Source organism: Limulus polyphemus, unplaced genomic scaffold (assembly GCF_000517525.1).
Source record: "Limulus polyphemus unplaced genomic scaffold, Limulus_polyphemus-2.1.2 Scaffold2904, whole genome shotgun sequence".
NCBI lineage: Eukaryota > Metazoa > Arthropoda > Merostomata > Xiphosura > Limulidae > Limulus > Limulus polyphemus.
The window spans coordinates 1-16,491 of NW_013668514.1; the positions used below are offsets into that span (position 1 = coordinate 1).

Genomic DNA, 16,491 nt, shown 5'->3' on the forward strand with positions numbered 1-16,491 from the left:
ATATATATAAATATATATATATATATATATATAGCCCACAGTGATAATATTTCTGGATAAAAATATTTTTTTAATTTTGTCATATGGCACAAATCTGCGCTTGATGAACAAATATACGAAATTAAGATTAAAAATAGCTAAAATGGTTACAAAAAGATATACAATATAACGATTTTTGCGACGTTTACGGTGCCGAAACGTTGTTTTATTGAAATTATTGTGCATATTCTTTGTACCCAATTTTAGCTGTTTTTAATTTTTAAAGTACGGGGAACATCTCCAGTATTTATACTGAAATAGACCAAATTTTAAAAACCCAGAAACATCAGGTAAACTCTACAATATATGCTGACATTCTGAGAATACTACATGATACTATGATATTTCATAAGTGTTTTTGGTCATATAAGCTTTTCTTAAGGAATTAAAACAACAACAACACAACGCTCATACTAAAAGTTTTCTAATTTCAAAAATTATGCAATTTCTTGCAATTACGAAATGAGCATGTTGTGGAAAAATTCTATACGTGCACGTCACATGACACTTTCTCACTGATAGGTAGGTGGAGCTCCATAGTTTTAATCAGTAGATGCTAACTTGATGTCTGAACACATGATTAGTTATTTTAATTTACGGCATGATGGTGTCGATTGTGCAACGCTTAGTTTTGTCAGTGACTTTGTTGTTTTGTTTAACGAGTGTTTTATGTAATGCACCTACAGATATAAAACTTGATGAAAAGGCGAAAAGAATTCACCGAATTGATTGTTTGAACATACTTGTGTACGTTCTTCTTCTAATTTTGACAGTTTGTACGATATGGCTTTTCAAACGAAGACGGGCTAGATTCTTGCACGAAACCGGATTGGCGATAATATATGGTAATATAATGTTCGAATTTTATGTAAAAAATAACTTATGTTTCGAGTAACATAAATACTCTTAAGATCTCTTTCAAGAATTTTTTTAATTTAATACGCCGGTGTAGCTATATCGGCGCCGTGTTTTAGGTCTTTGTGACCTGAGACTGAGAGGGTCGGGTATGTTCTCGACCTTTTCCTCCTACCGGTATAGCTATAGTATAGATACCATAGCTTAAATATAATGATATATACATCAGTATTCCCATTGGTTATAAATATAACCAGTTACTGAATTAGTCATGATATTTTGTTCACTGTTGTTTATTGTGACACTAACTGATCATGTCATAAGAAGTTATTTAACGGTTAACCTGTGAAAAAGCCTTTTGTATTTAAATTTTAAATCAAGCAAACTACTTAATTACCCTTAAATTGAATGTTTTTGAACTCGTTGCTCTAGGAAGCAATTTTGGAGTGGTCAGGCCATTGCCATGTTGCTATTTTTAGGGGGGTTCTGGGGACATGCTAATGTATTGAATTAAAAAGAGCAAGTTCTGTTCAGCAAATACTAGAGAATGTGTTTAAGAAAATTAAATTAAAAGGTTGAAGCTTACGAAATACAGTCATTCATTCATGTTTGGTGTACCTACATAAATGTAGTTATAAAATTAGATGTGACATCAACAATTTGTATAAAGCAAAATGAAGAAAGTACAATGTAAGCAATATTATAATAGTAACTTATAACTGTTTGGTATATAAACTTTTGATTGAAGACATAAATTAACTTCAGCTGGCTTGACATTAATTGTAAAAAGCAAAATAAGTTGTATCTAGCAATGTATGATATATATAGACGGTAAATATTCATTTACATGATTACATGAAAAAATGATGATTATTCTAATAAGTGGAATATCCATGTGAAACTCTTACTAAAACATTTAAATCAACATTGACATGTGAATAAAAAAAAAACAAAAACAAGGAAGGTTTTAAAAATATAAAAATTTGTTAGGAGCAGTTGCTACTTACAAACCCTTTGTTTTATCATACATACAGGCTTGTAACTACCCAACCACAGTTATTCATATGCTTCAAAGATAATTCTAAAGTATATTTGTAATCGTAGCCCAGTTATTTATAAATCAGTCATAGACAATGTTATCCAGTATACTTCATATATATATCTTTAAATAAGGATGTTTGATATGTTTATTATACCTTCATCCTCATAATGAATTTTTATTTATCTGGAGCAGTATGTGTTAATAAATCCTATTGTGTTTTTTGTACTAATGAACAAAATGACAGAGGAGTTCTTAGCTCATTAAGAAAGAACCATTGGGCTAAATCAGGGAATTTATTATTTCCTGAAAAGTAAAGGATCGGGTTACATATTTTCATTTTCAGAAGAGTGGGTATATATTTGATTTTTAACCTATTATCTCTCTTCAGAATACTAATATACCTGTATGAACGGAGATATATTTTCTTCAGAATTATTCCTTTCTTTTATCTTGAATTCACATTCTTCTGAGAAATCTTCATTCATAAATGAGTTCTTCCACTAATTTGTGCCCAGATCTTGGTGAATGTACTTTTCCTTTTCCAGAGTAATTTACCTGTATGAGTCATGTTTTTTGGTGCTAAACTATTCAGTATAGACTTAGAATGTCATTTTTATCTTAGTCTTAATTGTGAGTACAAGGTTGGAAGGTATGACATGGATACAGTCACTGTGGGGTTCATCTTGAAGTTAAAGGATTTGGAAAGAGAGGTCACCTGTAAATTTAAAATCATATCAAAACAGTACAAGAAAACTTTGAAGCAGAAGAGATAGTAAGAATATTATACTATGTTCCTCCCAATGTAAGCACTTTCATTGTTTTATATTCTTCAGTTATTCAGAGATTTAGATGTGATTGATCAGACCCCAACCAGTGAAAGCCAAAAGAAATGGTTGAAGAACACTTACTGTTGTTTCTACTAGGTGCACATGGTGAAAACCATTCTTATTGTACAAATCAAGGTCAAAAGGAAATGGTCCTGAGCAAAGTTAGCCTTGCTTTTGAAAAAATATTTCATGATCACCAAAACAATTGTTTTAGGAATTTTGGTGCATTTTTTAAAGCAAGACTTTATAAGCCCTTCCCCTTTCTAAATCCATGCTGACTATCTATGATAACACAAAATTTTTCTAAGTACTCTTGTAGAATATTTAATTACAGACTATATTTTCCTAACTATTGATGTAAGACAAACTGCTCAGTAATTACTTGGACATTTTCTACTTCACCTCTTAACAACTGATGTAGAACTGGTCAATCTCTAATCTTTCAGCATCTCACCACTTTTAATGATCTTAAAATCATGAGTTAATTGAATAGAAATGGCCAGGTTTAGACGGTAACTTTGAAAAAAGAGAAAATCTGCTAAACCAATTACTGAAGTAAAACTAAGCAAAAGTTCGGTCTCATGAATATGTTAACTGTCATTAAAAATGTATTTCATCTATATATGGACAATGTAGAGACTTCTTAAGAAGGGATTGTCTGTTGGGAAAGGAGGTAAGCTTGTTAAACAGACTAAGAATAGGTTAAGTGGTGCAGAATGAAGAAGGTAGTTGTTAATGGAGTGAAGTCATAATGGATTAATGTTACAAGTTGTGTATCTCGGATTTCTGCAATGGATCCTTTGCTGTTTCCTATTTTCCATTTTCATTAATCACATTTATAATGGAGTAGCCAGTTAGTTGGTTAAATTTTCGTATGTTAAATTAATAGGATTTTCTAACTGTACTGAAGATGTTGCAGTATTGGTGATATACACTAACACATAGCAGCTGCCTTTTAATCTTAATAAAACTTAATAAAAGTAAGGTTGTGTATATTAGTTATTGCAACTTTATTTTTTATAGTCTTGCTGGGGAAATTTAGTGAAGTTGATGGGAAAAATGAGCTGGATATAACTATTAATAAATTTCTAAAGACTTCTAGGTAATGTACATTAGATAGTAATAAGGTAAAAAAGTTTATGGAGGTCATCTTATTTAATTAAGAACGTTGAATTTTTAGAGGGTTCAGGGATGAGCTACTAGGATGATTTCAAGTTTGGAGGATGTTACATGAGGATGGATGGAAATCTCATAACATGTTTTTACTGAAAAGGATAAGGGCTTTGAAATTCATAAATCCAGATGATATTTTTACAAGAAATGCTACGGGCAGTAAGACTAAAGGACAAAGTGTAAGATGTGGGAAAACTTAAAGTAGTGTTACTTTTCTAATAGAGTGGTCAGCCTGAGGAATAGGTTCCTTACAGGTGTGGTAGAAACTACATTGCTGCAGCCTTGATGGAGTTTAAGAGGTGATTGGATGAATGTTCCAGAGATCAGGGTTAAATATAACAAAAGGAGGTTCTATGTATAACTTGTTGTATAGTGGTAGAAAATAAGGCAGCCTAGATGGGCCAAATAGCCTTTCCTTATCTCTTGGAAATAAAATTTAAAGAAACCTGGCAGTTGAGTAATAGCTATAAGTGTGAAAGGAGGTAAGTATTTATTGGAAATACATTTTTGATTTAAGAAAATGATAACATTTTGTCACAGAACTAGTTCCTTCATAACTCGCATTATACTAAGAAATTATAACCCACCTTAGTTTTGTTTTTATAGACAGATTGTCTTTTTCAAGTCAGTCAAAAACCTGGTCATGACTAGCATCTTTTAAACTGGGATAGATGAACTAAGTATATTTGCCAAAATCCAGCAAGTCTGTGTAGCTTACTACTTCAAGCACTGTAACATTATATAAAAGTATCTGAACACCATGATGTGGTATTGGATTATGGTTAAACACACCAATAGAATTTTAGCTTAGCAGTTAAACTGTGAGTTGTATTTTAGTCATAGAATATTTGTTTTAACAAAACCCTTTAAATATAGAAGCCTTTGATTCCAAGAACTTTCATAGTGTATTCTGGTTTGAGTTTCAAATTTTACATAGCATATCATGATCTTAAGATAGATCAAGGTAACAGAAAGCCATTTAACTCGTCAAAATTGCCCATTCACTCTACACACAGTCACAAAGACCACTAAAATTATATAAAAATTTTCATATTCGCATATCTATCCAATAAATATTTGAATTTATTTTAACTGATAGCACAACCATTTTGTAAGTTTATTACTAACTATAGTACATTTAGTCTTGATTAAGGCTTCTGAAGCATTTATAAGAGGTTTTCTGTGTACGATCATTCTGTGTATTAGTTCTTCCCAGTATATAAATATCCATCTTGTAAGATGTATACTAGATCTCAACATAGTTTGCTGAAAGCCTCACTAGTTTATACTTAGAATAAATTGTATAAATAGATTCTGAAACTTTATTAGCTTTTTTATGTCATCAAAAACTCAACTGAAGGTTTTAACAATGGTAATTCTTTCTTCACAATATTAGTAAACATTTTACTTAATTTTTTTTCTAAGTTTCTGTACTAGAAGTGAATTATTTGATACTTAATAGTCAAAACTCATTTTCCACTTTTTTACTCACTCACTAAGTTTTCTGATACCATTTTCAAAATAACTAATATTCATCACAGAATCACATATTTTAGTTTCTTAATGTCATCAGTGAATTTGGAAATATTATTCTCCAAACTTGTATTCCATCTTTTAAACATAAATAATTATAAGAACTAAACCAGTCACCTGAAAGACTAGTATCTTTCTTGCAATCAGGATGACACTAATTTTTATTATCATCAAAACAACATACATTCCACTTTTTAAATCTCCAAAAATTATTTAGCAAACAGACTTGTTAGTTATGCAAGTGGCTTTTTTCAAAGCCAAAATATATATGTTAAACATCTCTTGGATGTCATTGTCCAAAAACCCGTCATAAAATCGAACAACTTTTCTAAATTATTTCTTACAACAGATTTTATATATTTACTAACAATGGAAATCAACTTAATATGTTTGGGACCTGTATCTCATGACCTGCTTTTCAAAAAAAATTACATAAGAAATTTTTCAGTTAAAGATAACATTTATAGTTCTCACTTCTTTAAGGTTTTATGAGAAATCTCATCAGGGTCAAGAGCTTTACTCCAGAAATATCTTAAGCTCTTACAGAGCAGTTATATCCATCAGTAGAATAATTTAATGAAACATTTTCTCACTTCTAAATAAATAAAATTAAATTAGTTTTTTCTAGTCAGTCAACAGAAAAGCAATTTTGCTGATGAATGCATGCTTTCCACATGTATTTTCAAACTTTTAGTGTCTGATTTTATTGTATCGGTACAAATACTTAAAATACTTTTGTTTTAGTGTATTTTATTTTGATATACTGTACAGTAGGTGTATGCCATCAATAATAATAAAAAAAAAAATTACACCATACTAATTACATGTAAGAGCATACTTAAAGGTGAAATATTCATATGCACAGTACATCTAATATTTCTAGGCTAAATGTGTTTGTGAATACTGAAGTGTTTATAAATGTGCAAATAATAATGCATGTTAATACAGTGTACTTGTGTATCTGTAATCTATACTGTACATGCAGATTTTTCTTCTAAGCTATGTATTGTCTTGATAGAAATGGTGACAATAAATAATATGGGTGATGTTACAGCATTAAAAGATGAAATATAGTATGCTGTGTTTTTGCATTAAGTGATTCTCTTTCTACAAATATTTATGTAATATATTTTACTATTATGTGATTGTATTTATCATTACAATTAAAGGTTTTAAAATATCAAACAGAAACAAAGAAAAACAAAATATGTATTCCAACTAACACCTTTATATTTCAGAAATCAATAAATTCAAAAATATTTCATTTGATAATAATTTAAGGTGATGTACAGTAGATGGACTACATCACCTGGCCAACTTTTTGCATAAAGAGTATATTATGAAAATAGGCAATGAGTTGCAATAATATTTTCTTTAAAAATAACTTGCTTTATGCACTTAAGTTTACTATGTGTCATTGTTTGTTTGGGTGTGCAATTTGTGGTCTGTACAGTGTAGGTGTAATGACATGTTACCTGCTTGATGTTATGTCTTTCTGTTTGTACATATACATGTGTTTATACATACATGTACTATACTACACATACACATTCATCCCTACATGTACATCAATATATATGTCTGTGTAGCTGTGTTACTAGATGTTGAAATGGAAGGAAAGAAATTTGCAAGTATGATACAAAAAAGAGGTTCAAACACATTACTATGAGATTATGTAAGCAGGGAATAAGTTACATACAAGTGAACGTGCATTTTAAATCCCAATATTTCAAACTTGTATCTGTTGGGAATAAAAAAAAAAAGCTTTTGAAAGTGAACTTACAATTCAGCAGTTGCATGAATATCTTAGATCTTACTATCTTATGAAAATTTTCTTACTATTTGTAACTTCTTAAATTGATTTACATATGGATTATGAATGTATCTGTTATCCCTTTAAATATCATTATAAACATTAAGATTCTATATGTTGGTTTTTATTATTAAGTACAGTGATGTTTATAAGCACAAGTTACATGTACTTGTATATACTAAGTTTATTGTATAAATTCCTAGTGTCTGCAGATGTTTCCATTCAGTTTTACTTGGGCTTCAGCATGATAATCCCACAGGTGGTAAAGGTGGAACATTACCTACAATTTTTCTGTGTATATATATATATATATATATACTCTAGTTGCATCTATACATGTAGTTATGTAATTGAGTAACTGATTGTAAAAGTATAAGTTGTGCAAGCATAACATACAGGACATTAAGCAGTTTTAAAGTCATTCTACACATGGAACAAAATCAATTCCCTATTTTAACTATAGATCTTGTAAAAACTAATTGTTCCAAAAGATTTAAAGATAGTTTCATTTTCAAATTGATAACTTATCTTTTCAAATTTTTGAAAGAGTTCTAAAAATGTTTGATAGGTTTGAAATTTAAAATTAATGTAATGTTAATTTTATGTAAAGTTACTACCTGAAGGTCTTTTTCCAGAACTGTACATTACTTTGAGAAAACTAAGATTCAAATTTAAGCTTTTAAATTATACATGCTTGATACTGTACTCTTTATTTCTCCTTGTCTGAATCTCAAATTCTTGCATTTTGAATAATTTCTTATTATTTTGAGTTAATTTTCTAAAATTGTTATATTTTAAGTATTTGAAAGCTATATGTTTTTTTACAATGAAAAATTTGATTGGTTTGTTTGGTAAGAAAATTATTTTCACAATAACTGAATTTACATAAGTTTTTGTAACTTAGAGATAATACAAAAGAAAAATTATTGTAATTTATTATGAGTTAGTTGAATATTGCCCTTAAAGGCTCCACTTGAAATTTAAACATGTGACTTAAAATATGTATTTTTGGTGTGCAGGCATATTGTGTTTTCTACCTCCATGTTTAATATAATTTTCATTTATGAAGGTGTATGTAGTTTAACATACAATAACAGTCAAGGAATCAAGTAAGTTTGTTTTGTTGTGGTTAGCTATTTTTTTAGGTCAGTCATCAGAGGTGTCACATATTTCTTTAAATTTGAACATACTTGGTGAAAGTACAGTCATCTTTTTGATTGGAGGGTTGGGTAACCACTTGGAAATATAACCTCATTATTTCTCTGTAGGAATGACTAACAGTCATTTGTCCTAGAGAGATGCAGAGGGCTCTTTCCAGTAAAGGGGATGTCCTTCATAAAGTACACTCTTTGATTGTTTTTGTGAACCAATCAATTAAAATCATATAATTCAAATTTGCCCCATTAATATATTTGCTGTCAAAGCTCCTCTTATTCTGCAGAACCTACATGATAATTTTTGGAGAGATAAATGTGCCTGAGATTGTCACATATTTCCTAAACTTTTATCTGGGATGTGAAATTGAATGTTTTATTTTAATATTTCTTACAAAATTCAGAAAACAATTTTCAAATTAAATTACATACGTATCATCAATGGTAAGCCCATAAAGTTTTAATTATAATACACAGTAGAAATTGGTGCATTAGATTTGTAAACATTTTTAATTTTGTGTTCAGGCGGGCTAATAATTATGGGCTTGTGGACATGTATTTTTAAAACATCTTCATTAACTTTTCAGGACAAATTAATTGTTCATTTTATTCAAGATATCTGTATAAAAAATCCTATTTTTCATTTGTAACTTCTTAAACAATCAGAATTAGTAATGTAAAGGCTGTAGAGATTATTGTTTGAACCAAAATCAAACAATGAGGTCAGCTAAAATCTTTTTTTTCTGTGGAAATTTATGAATTAAGTACCAGGAATATTTATCATGGTACTGTAACTTTTGAACTAAAGATAAAAGTGATTCATTCCATGTCAACTCAATTGAGTGGATAAAGTCTTACCTTTACAGATTTTGCTGACTTTTTGTGTGTATGTGTGTGTTTACTTGTGCATTGTTACATTTATAAGAAATCAGTAAAATTTGAACATCTTAAAAACATTTTTAGGAAAGATGTGACTATTTGAAGTGGAGGAGGTACATAAATGATGATTTTATATTACATAGCAACATTAGAAGTATTATAAATATTTGTTATGAGGTCTGAAAAGATGAAATATGTACAATTCTTTCTGAATATATCTGAAAATAAATCTTGAAGTGTCATCAAAAATTATTTAATCTGTTTTGGCCAAGGGGTATTTCCATGAAGTACTTTTTCATAGAACAAAAAACAACACTTGAACATGTGCAAAATCACTATCATCAACTTTTGTAAGTATGGAAAAACAATACAGAATATAATTGAATCAATTTTTAGATGTTGTTGAACTATCATTCAGAGAGTTTTCAAAAAAATTATTTGTCTGAACCAAGTTTTATTTTGTTCGACTTAAGATAAAGTGAGATCTCAGGAGACCTGCAAAGAAATTCTAGTTCATGAAGGATTATTTTCTCATTGTCTATGACGAATAATTTATTAAACCATAAAAAAACACACACATTTATATCAATATTAGATTAGAACAGAATGCTGAAACAAAATTGAAAATCAACCACATTAAAGCCATGTTTTATAGCTTCCTCCCACCAAGGGATCTAGTCATTTGAAAAATGGATAATTTGTGATTTTATACTTTCAGGTAGTGTAACTATAATTATAAATGATTCAATGTAAATGTATTTACTTTTTTATATTCTGCTGCACAGTCTGGGCATAAGAAATGACAGCTTAAAATGATATGATGTACAAGCAAGATGCATAGCTAATGAGACCTTTTATATAGATAATTTACACTTGCAAGTAATTTGTTCTGCTCCTTAAAAATACACAGTTTATAGCTTTTCCAGAATCTTAAAATCATATCTGTATTATGGAAGGTATATTTCTGTAATAAACTGACCACTTCCATAAATATCACTTTCCTGGAAGAATTTATTTCAGAGATGTTAGACTTTGAATTTCATATCGGACTTGTAATTACCTCTGCCACTGAAAGTGACAGAGGTTGTGCTTCATCCATGTGTTTGTCAGAAAGGTTTCTCAAAAACAGCTAAATGGATTTGGATAAAAGTGAGTATACATTTAGGATATGACCCAACTTAGAAGTGATTAGTCTTTGGAGGGTCATGATCGCAAAAATAAAAAAATTCCTCTCTGTTAATGTAGGGACTGATTTTTCACACTGCTTTGCTCTAACTCAGTCAAAAATGATCAGATTTTGATGAAAATTGGTGGACTTTTGTAGAATATTATTGTTCACTGTACTGCACAAAAATGGTCTGTGTCTGTTCACAACAATGGACCTATGGATGTTTTCATGTTTTTGAGGGCTGAATATGATCAATGCTGCATGGTGGAGGTATGCACTTTACTGAGTGGCCTTCTAGTTCCCATTGTTTGCTTTCTGTTTTTCTGATTATGTTATGGATAAAGGCATGGAGAATTATGTGAAACTAATTTTTGCTTGAAGACTATGAAAATTTATACACTTTGGAGTTTTTAGGACAAAATTACTTCTAGGTACATCAAATGTTAATAGATAACATAAATTAACATATTTGGCAACCCACACTATCTTGGACAATTATGGCCATTTTATTAATGGGTTTAAGATGCTGAAGTTGTCACAGTTGTTATTAATAAAACAAAGTACAAGGATGCAAAATGCAGTAACATCTGAGAGGGTGTAGTGTGAAATATACAAGATATTGATTGAACTGACATGGAATGATTAAAATATACATGTAGTGTTTGGTATGAACTTACACATGCAGCCATGTATATGAGCTATTCTTGTGCAAAGCTAAGATTTTTGTATTTATTTGGATTTTACTGTTCCATACTTTAGTTTTGAATGAGTTTAAGATGCATGTAAATTCTAAGAAGTGTTTTATTTTCAAAAATCACTGTAAAAAATTTTTTTTTTTTAATAAGTCTCAATCTTTATTTAACAGTAGAAAAACATTTCGGTATGTGTATTTTGATGTTAACATGCTTGCATTCTTTTTAATGTGTAGGTCTAGTAGTAGGAGCTATAATCAGGTATGGAGGTGAAGACACAGAGGTAGTGTTTGTTGCTGTTAAACCTATCTCACATAATAATACACCTGTAGATATCCCACCAGACAACTTATTTTACACCATGGAAGTGAAAGGCAACCCTGTTAAGGGTGATTTAGATTACTTGAACAAAACCTATGCCTATGTTTTTAGAGGAGAAGTCACTGATGTAGAAAGCAAAAAGTTGGACCAAAAGGTGAGTTTATATACATTGTATATCTATCTATTTAAAAGTATTCCAACACTGTATTCAATGTATTTATATGAATAAAGGGCAAATTTCACAAGTAATTTTGCAAAAACTATGATACTGTTTTAAGTGATAGCAAACATGTAACTTCTTTTAAGCTGCTGAAACAGTCTTTTCAAAAATTGCTAGAGAACAAACAACATTTTGCATAGAAAGGATAACACATATCAAAAATTTTTGTTCTTTGGAATACAAGTAGTTAAAGCCACAGTAGGATTATCAAAATTTTTATTAATACTATTAATTATTTTTTATTTATTTAATGTATTTATTACATATACTGTATAAATCTTGGAAACAAATTTTCCTGCTGTGCTTGAGCTGTAACAGATTCAAAGAATTCTATTGTTCTGTTGGGTCTTAATGTATCCAGAGTAATTCATTTCTTTATATATGCAATGGCATTAAAACATATTCACAATAAATTAATACAAAACGTTTTAACCAACAATCTCAGACTTAATAAAAAAAAAAAGTATTTTGGTAGGTAGTGGAGTATTCCATTACATTTTGAAATTCAGAAGCCCAAGAGTGAGGTACAATATACATTAATACTATTTACAAATAATTTCTTAAACTTATTTTTCTTAAAACATAAAACAGTACATAAAGAAGTAAAGCAAATAATTATCTCTTCTAGCTATGACCTTTGTACTCGTTTGCTGCTTGTCGTAGGTTGTTTAGCCTTATGAAATTTCCCATATGGAGGATGTGAAAAGAACATTTTTTTAGGTTTTATATATACATTTTAAATAACCAAAAAAGTTATAAATTACTATATCGATACCATAGAATTCCACTATAATTTATCAAGCATAGTAACTAAGCTGTATTTGGGTCTAAAAATAATAAATTTCAAGCTCACTAAAAGCAAACCTTATTGTTTGAAATCTTGTGTGAGAAGAATGAGATTAGCATAATAACACATTAAAATGGCTGAGAAAACCACTAGGGGGACATTCTGAGTTTTTGATTGGTTATTCATGTCATGTATAGAAGTAAGTGTATATAAGGGAGCATTTCCAAAAAATGGAAAGAGATGGGTTGGGGCCACTGTGTTTGATTCAGTACATGAGCGATATCTTGGCAAATAGAAAAGATAAGAAGTTCTTTTTTTATATTCTAGCTTGTAAATATAGGTAGTTTGAGTTCCTAATTTGTATGAAACTATATACTTTGTATTTTGACATCACAAACATCTAATTTGAACATACCACGTGACACACAAATTGATGTTTAGCTGTGATTTTTTAATATTTACTTTTAAGAAATTAACTAATGTATAATACTTAAATTTGAATTATAATCTACAATTTCATCCCAATCTTACTGACATAAATTCAGAAAATAGTAGTTCAATAAAATTCTGACACGTGACCAGTTGCGATAGGGTTAACTACATCTGCTAGATTATAAAGAGGGGTGAGTATTTTTGTTACTGATATCATCTCTTCTTTTGTTTCCAGGGTCTCTTACCATTTTTTCACAGGATCCCATTCTGTGGTGAGTGTTTCCCAGGCGGGTGTACTATTATCAAACCAAATTTGCACTAGCAACCACTAACACAATGTACTTCATATAGGTTGCAACAGGCTCTGTAGAAATGAGGTGTTTGATAAGACCACCTAGAGGCAGCCTGGATTATTGTACTATGTTGGACCACCACTCATGGACTGTCACAAGTAAAGTATAAGGGGATCCTGCCAATCATTGGATTGAATAAATTGCTTTAAAAATTTAGGAAACTTGGTCCACCTATTATACTGTTTCCAGTGTGCAACCCCCTGTATTCTACTAGTAGAGTTTCAATCACTTGAGTGGTGGACAAAGGTTATTCTTCCAGAGTGTTCAAGTGATTTTTCCTCCACTCTTTGAGAAGAGGGTGAAGTTAAGGGCCCGTCTCCTCCCTGGGACCCTGGATGTTTTTTTTCCCCAAGATGTTGTTAGGAGAGGCACCAGCCTACCCAGGAACCTACTTGTAATACTTGTTCAGATTTGATGCTCAGCTATCCAGTTGGGTTGAGTGTGGCCCTTCATTTTAATCAATATTGGTTTTGTACATTGTTCATGGAAAAGGGTCCATTGTTTCCTTGTAATTCCAAACTCAGAGTGGCCCCATCCTGGGTCCTTGGTTTAGCACTGTTTGTTCCATATCGTACTCATAATTCTGGGGGCCTAAGCCACCAGTATGGGATTTAGGGGCCATGGCCCTATAATTCCAACCCCAAGCAGTAAGACCTCGGCTACCTGGCTGGGGCCTAGCCAATAGTAATGACAAATCTTCTCAAATTCCACTTGCAGTGCATGATTTAGGTTCTGGGTGAAGAGCATACCTGTTTTGGATGTAGTTTGGTTCCCCCCACTAGGGTGCCAATCCTCTGTTGGCACACCCGTGATATATGCAGGTGCATTCTGAATGAATAATGCCCTCACTGGCTCCTCCATCTTTTCAATGTGGGATTCTAGCTATAAGTGTGAGTAGAGGTAAGTATGTTTTGGAAGTTATTATTTTCTTATATCGAAAATGTATTTCCAATAGTACTTACCTTCTCTCTCTCTCTCACTCTCCTGCTCTTTCTCCCCACTAAGAGCCAGTGTTGGAGACTGGTTTGGATCATTCTCAAAGAAAGTGACAATATTATCAGAAGGAGGTGCTTATATACAGTACCAAGATAGAGGATGCATTGGTGTATGTGAATAGTGTCACAAAACAGATATTGACAACAGTAATTAAGTGGGGAATAAAAGACTGGAGCAGGTGAGAAAAATGCTTAGATAGGTAAAGGAAGAGAAACCTTAGCAGTTGAGTAATAGCTATAGTGTGAAAGGAGGTAAGTATTATTGAAAATACATTTTCGATTTAAGAAAATGTTAATTTTCACTCACTACTAGCCTTAATATTCCCATTTACCCTCACATATGTTAACGTGAGACATCTGCACACTGACATGCACCAATAGGATTACAACACTACTCCATTACTACTACTACTTAGGTTTGCAGAGTTTGATGTAGCTTGTTTCTTTGTGGGAATTGAATCCCTAACTTTGGTTTTTGAGTATGACTTCCTGAATGTTTGCAGCTCATTGTCAGTCCATGGGGTGCTGTTTTCAGGGCAACTGCCAGTCTTAGTGGCTTTGGGGTATTTGGTGGGATAACATTATTTATATGGACTTCCATCACTAGGGTTTTGAGATTGATTCCACAAGGTGGAAATGGCAATTGGTCCAATGTGGCTTTTCTCTACAATATACACACATATTATTTCTCTATAAGACATGGTACAACAATGTGTTGAACTGCTTTGTCCAAGTTTGGAGATAATTTCTCTCACAGATCCTTGGGTTCTGAGGTGATTGCATTTGGTCTGGTCCTGTTTGGAATTTCCCTCCTCCTTGGGTTTCTGTTTCCTGCCAGAGTTTTTAAGAGGTGGTTTGGGATTTGTTTTGTAAGGATGCCATCATACAGGGAGATCCTTATATTTGGGGTTCTTATTACTGTCTGTTTGTTGTCCCCTTGAAATTAAGGGACTGGTGCTCAATCATCACTCAGTTGGTTTGAACCATTTATTAGTCCTTCTACATTTTACCATAGGGTCATAATTAGACTTTGGTTGGGTTTTCCCTCTTGGTTTGTGGAGGATGAGGGTGTTGTGTCAGATGCATTCCTCCTCATTAACTTCTCCCCTGCATTCTGCTTTTTTTCTTTGGCTCCATATTGGTTGTGTGTTTTCAGTCCAGTCTTCTCTGTTGGACATCTTCTTGACTCCTAATAATTTGGATAGTCCAGCTTTTTGCCCATCTTGTTACTTTTCAGGGGCAGTCATTTCCATCATGGCAATTATGTTTGGCTACCTCATCAACTGATCCTGCCTTTTTTTACTCATTTCTTCTAGGAATAGAGGCTCGGGTTGGTTAACATGGAAACGTTTTTTTTTTCACCCTCACATAATACTTCGTACATCTTGGGATGTTGTTTTAATTCCCACTCAATTGGGCCTAGTCTTCCCTCTTTTTGGTTTATGGCTAGGACAATTCTAGTTTGCAGCCTCTCCTCCTCTACTTCACCCATTTTGCACAAGGTTCTCTCTCATTTCAGCACATGAGCTTCTCATGTTGGTCACATCCTCTGATGATGTCTTCTGTGTGTTTGCTGGTCCAGAGATGCCTCCTTTCATCCTTTTTTCCTGATTTAGCTTGGTTGGCTGGATTGGGTAAACTCCTTTTTGGGTGTTCTTCCTCAGAGTCCATAATATCTCCTTTTTTTCTTTATGCTTGGTAGGAGTCGGGTTGGTGATCTCTCTTGGAGCCCTCTGAGCTTTTAGAAGTTTGAGCTCTGGTTCACTTCCTTCCAGCCGTACAGTGGTAGTGGTAGTCTTTTTCGACTAGTCATCTACATCTTCAGGCAAGTGAGCACTTAGTTAAGTGACTTCTAGTGTAGACCACTGGTCCTCTTGTGTTGGACCACAGCCTTCAAATTCTTGTGCTGACTTCTCATATTCTGGGTGTGTTGCTTCTCATTGCAGATTGTTTATCACAACTCAGTTGGAGCTCTCCCTTGTGATGAAGTATGCACTAATTCCTTCCATGGTGACTGCTCCCCTTGTTTATTTCTTGGAATCCATCACAGTCCCATGACCATTATCCAATTACCATTATGGTAGGATTTGCCAGTAGGTTTGCCTGGCTTATTTTTTCTTTCTCCAGATTGATTTTCTTTTTTTTCGAGCATTCTTTTCATATTTGTCACTTGTTCTGTCTCTTGGCTCTTCATTTCCATCATCTTTT

General features: G+C 32.0%; 1 protein-coding gene across 3 annotated transcripts in view; it reads left to right on the forward strand.

Moving 5' to 3' along the window:
• Positions 1-584: 584 nt before the first annotated feature.
• Positions 585-16,491, forward strand: part of LOC106468181 (sodium/hydrogen exchanger 7-like) — a 71,209-nt gene continuing 55,302 nt past the window's right edge. For all 3 annotated transcript variants that reach the window (XM_022396483.1, XM_022396484.1, XM_022396485.1), the window contains exons 1-2: positions 585-884; positions 11,412-11,650. In XM_022396483.1, the coding sequence (XP_022252191.1) occupies positions 641-884; positions 11,412-11,650 (483 nt within the window). In that variant the 5' untranslated portion in view covers positions 585-640. The remainder of the gene's footprint in view (positions 885-11,411; positions 11,651-16,491) is intronic.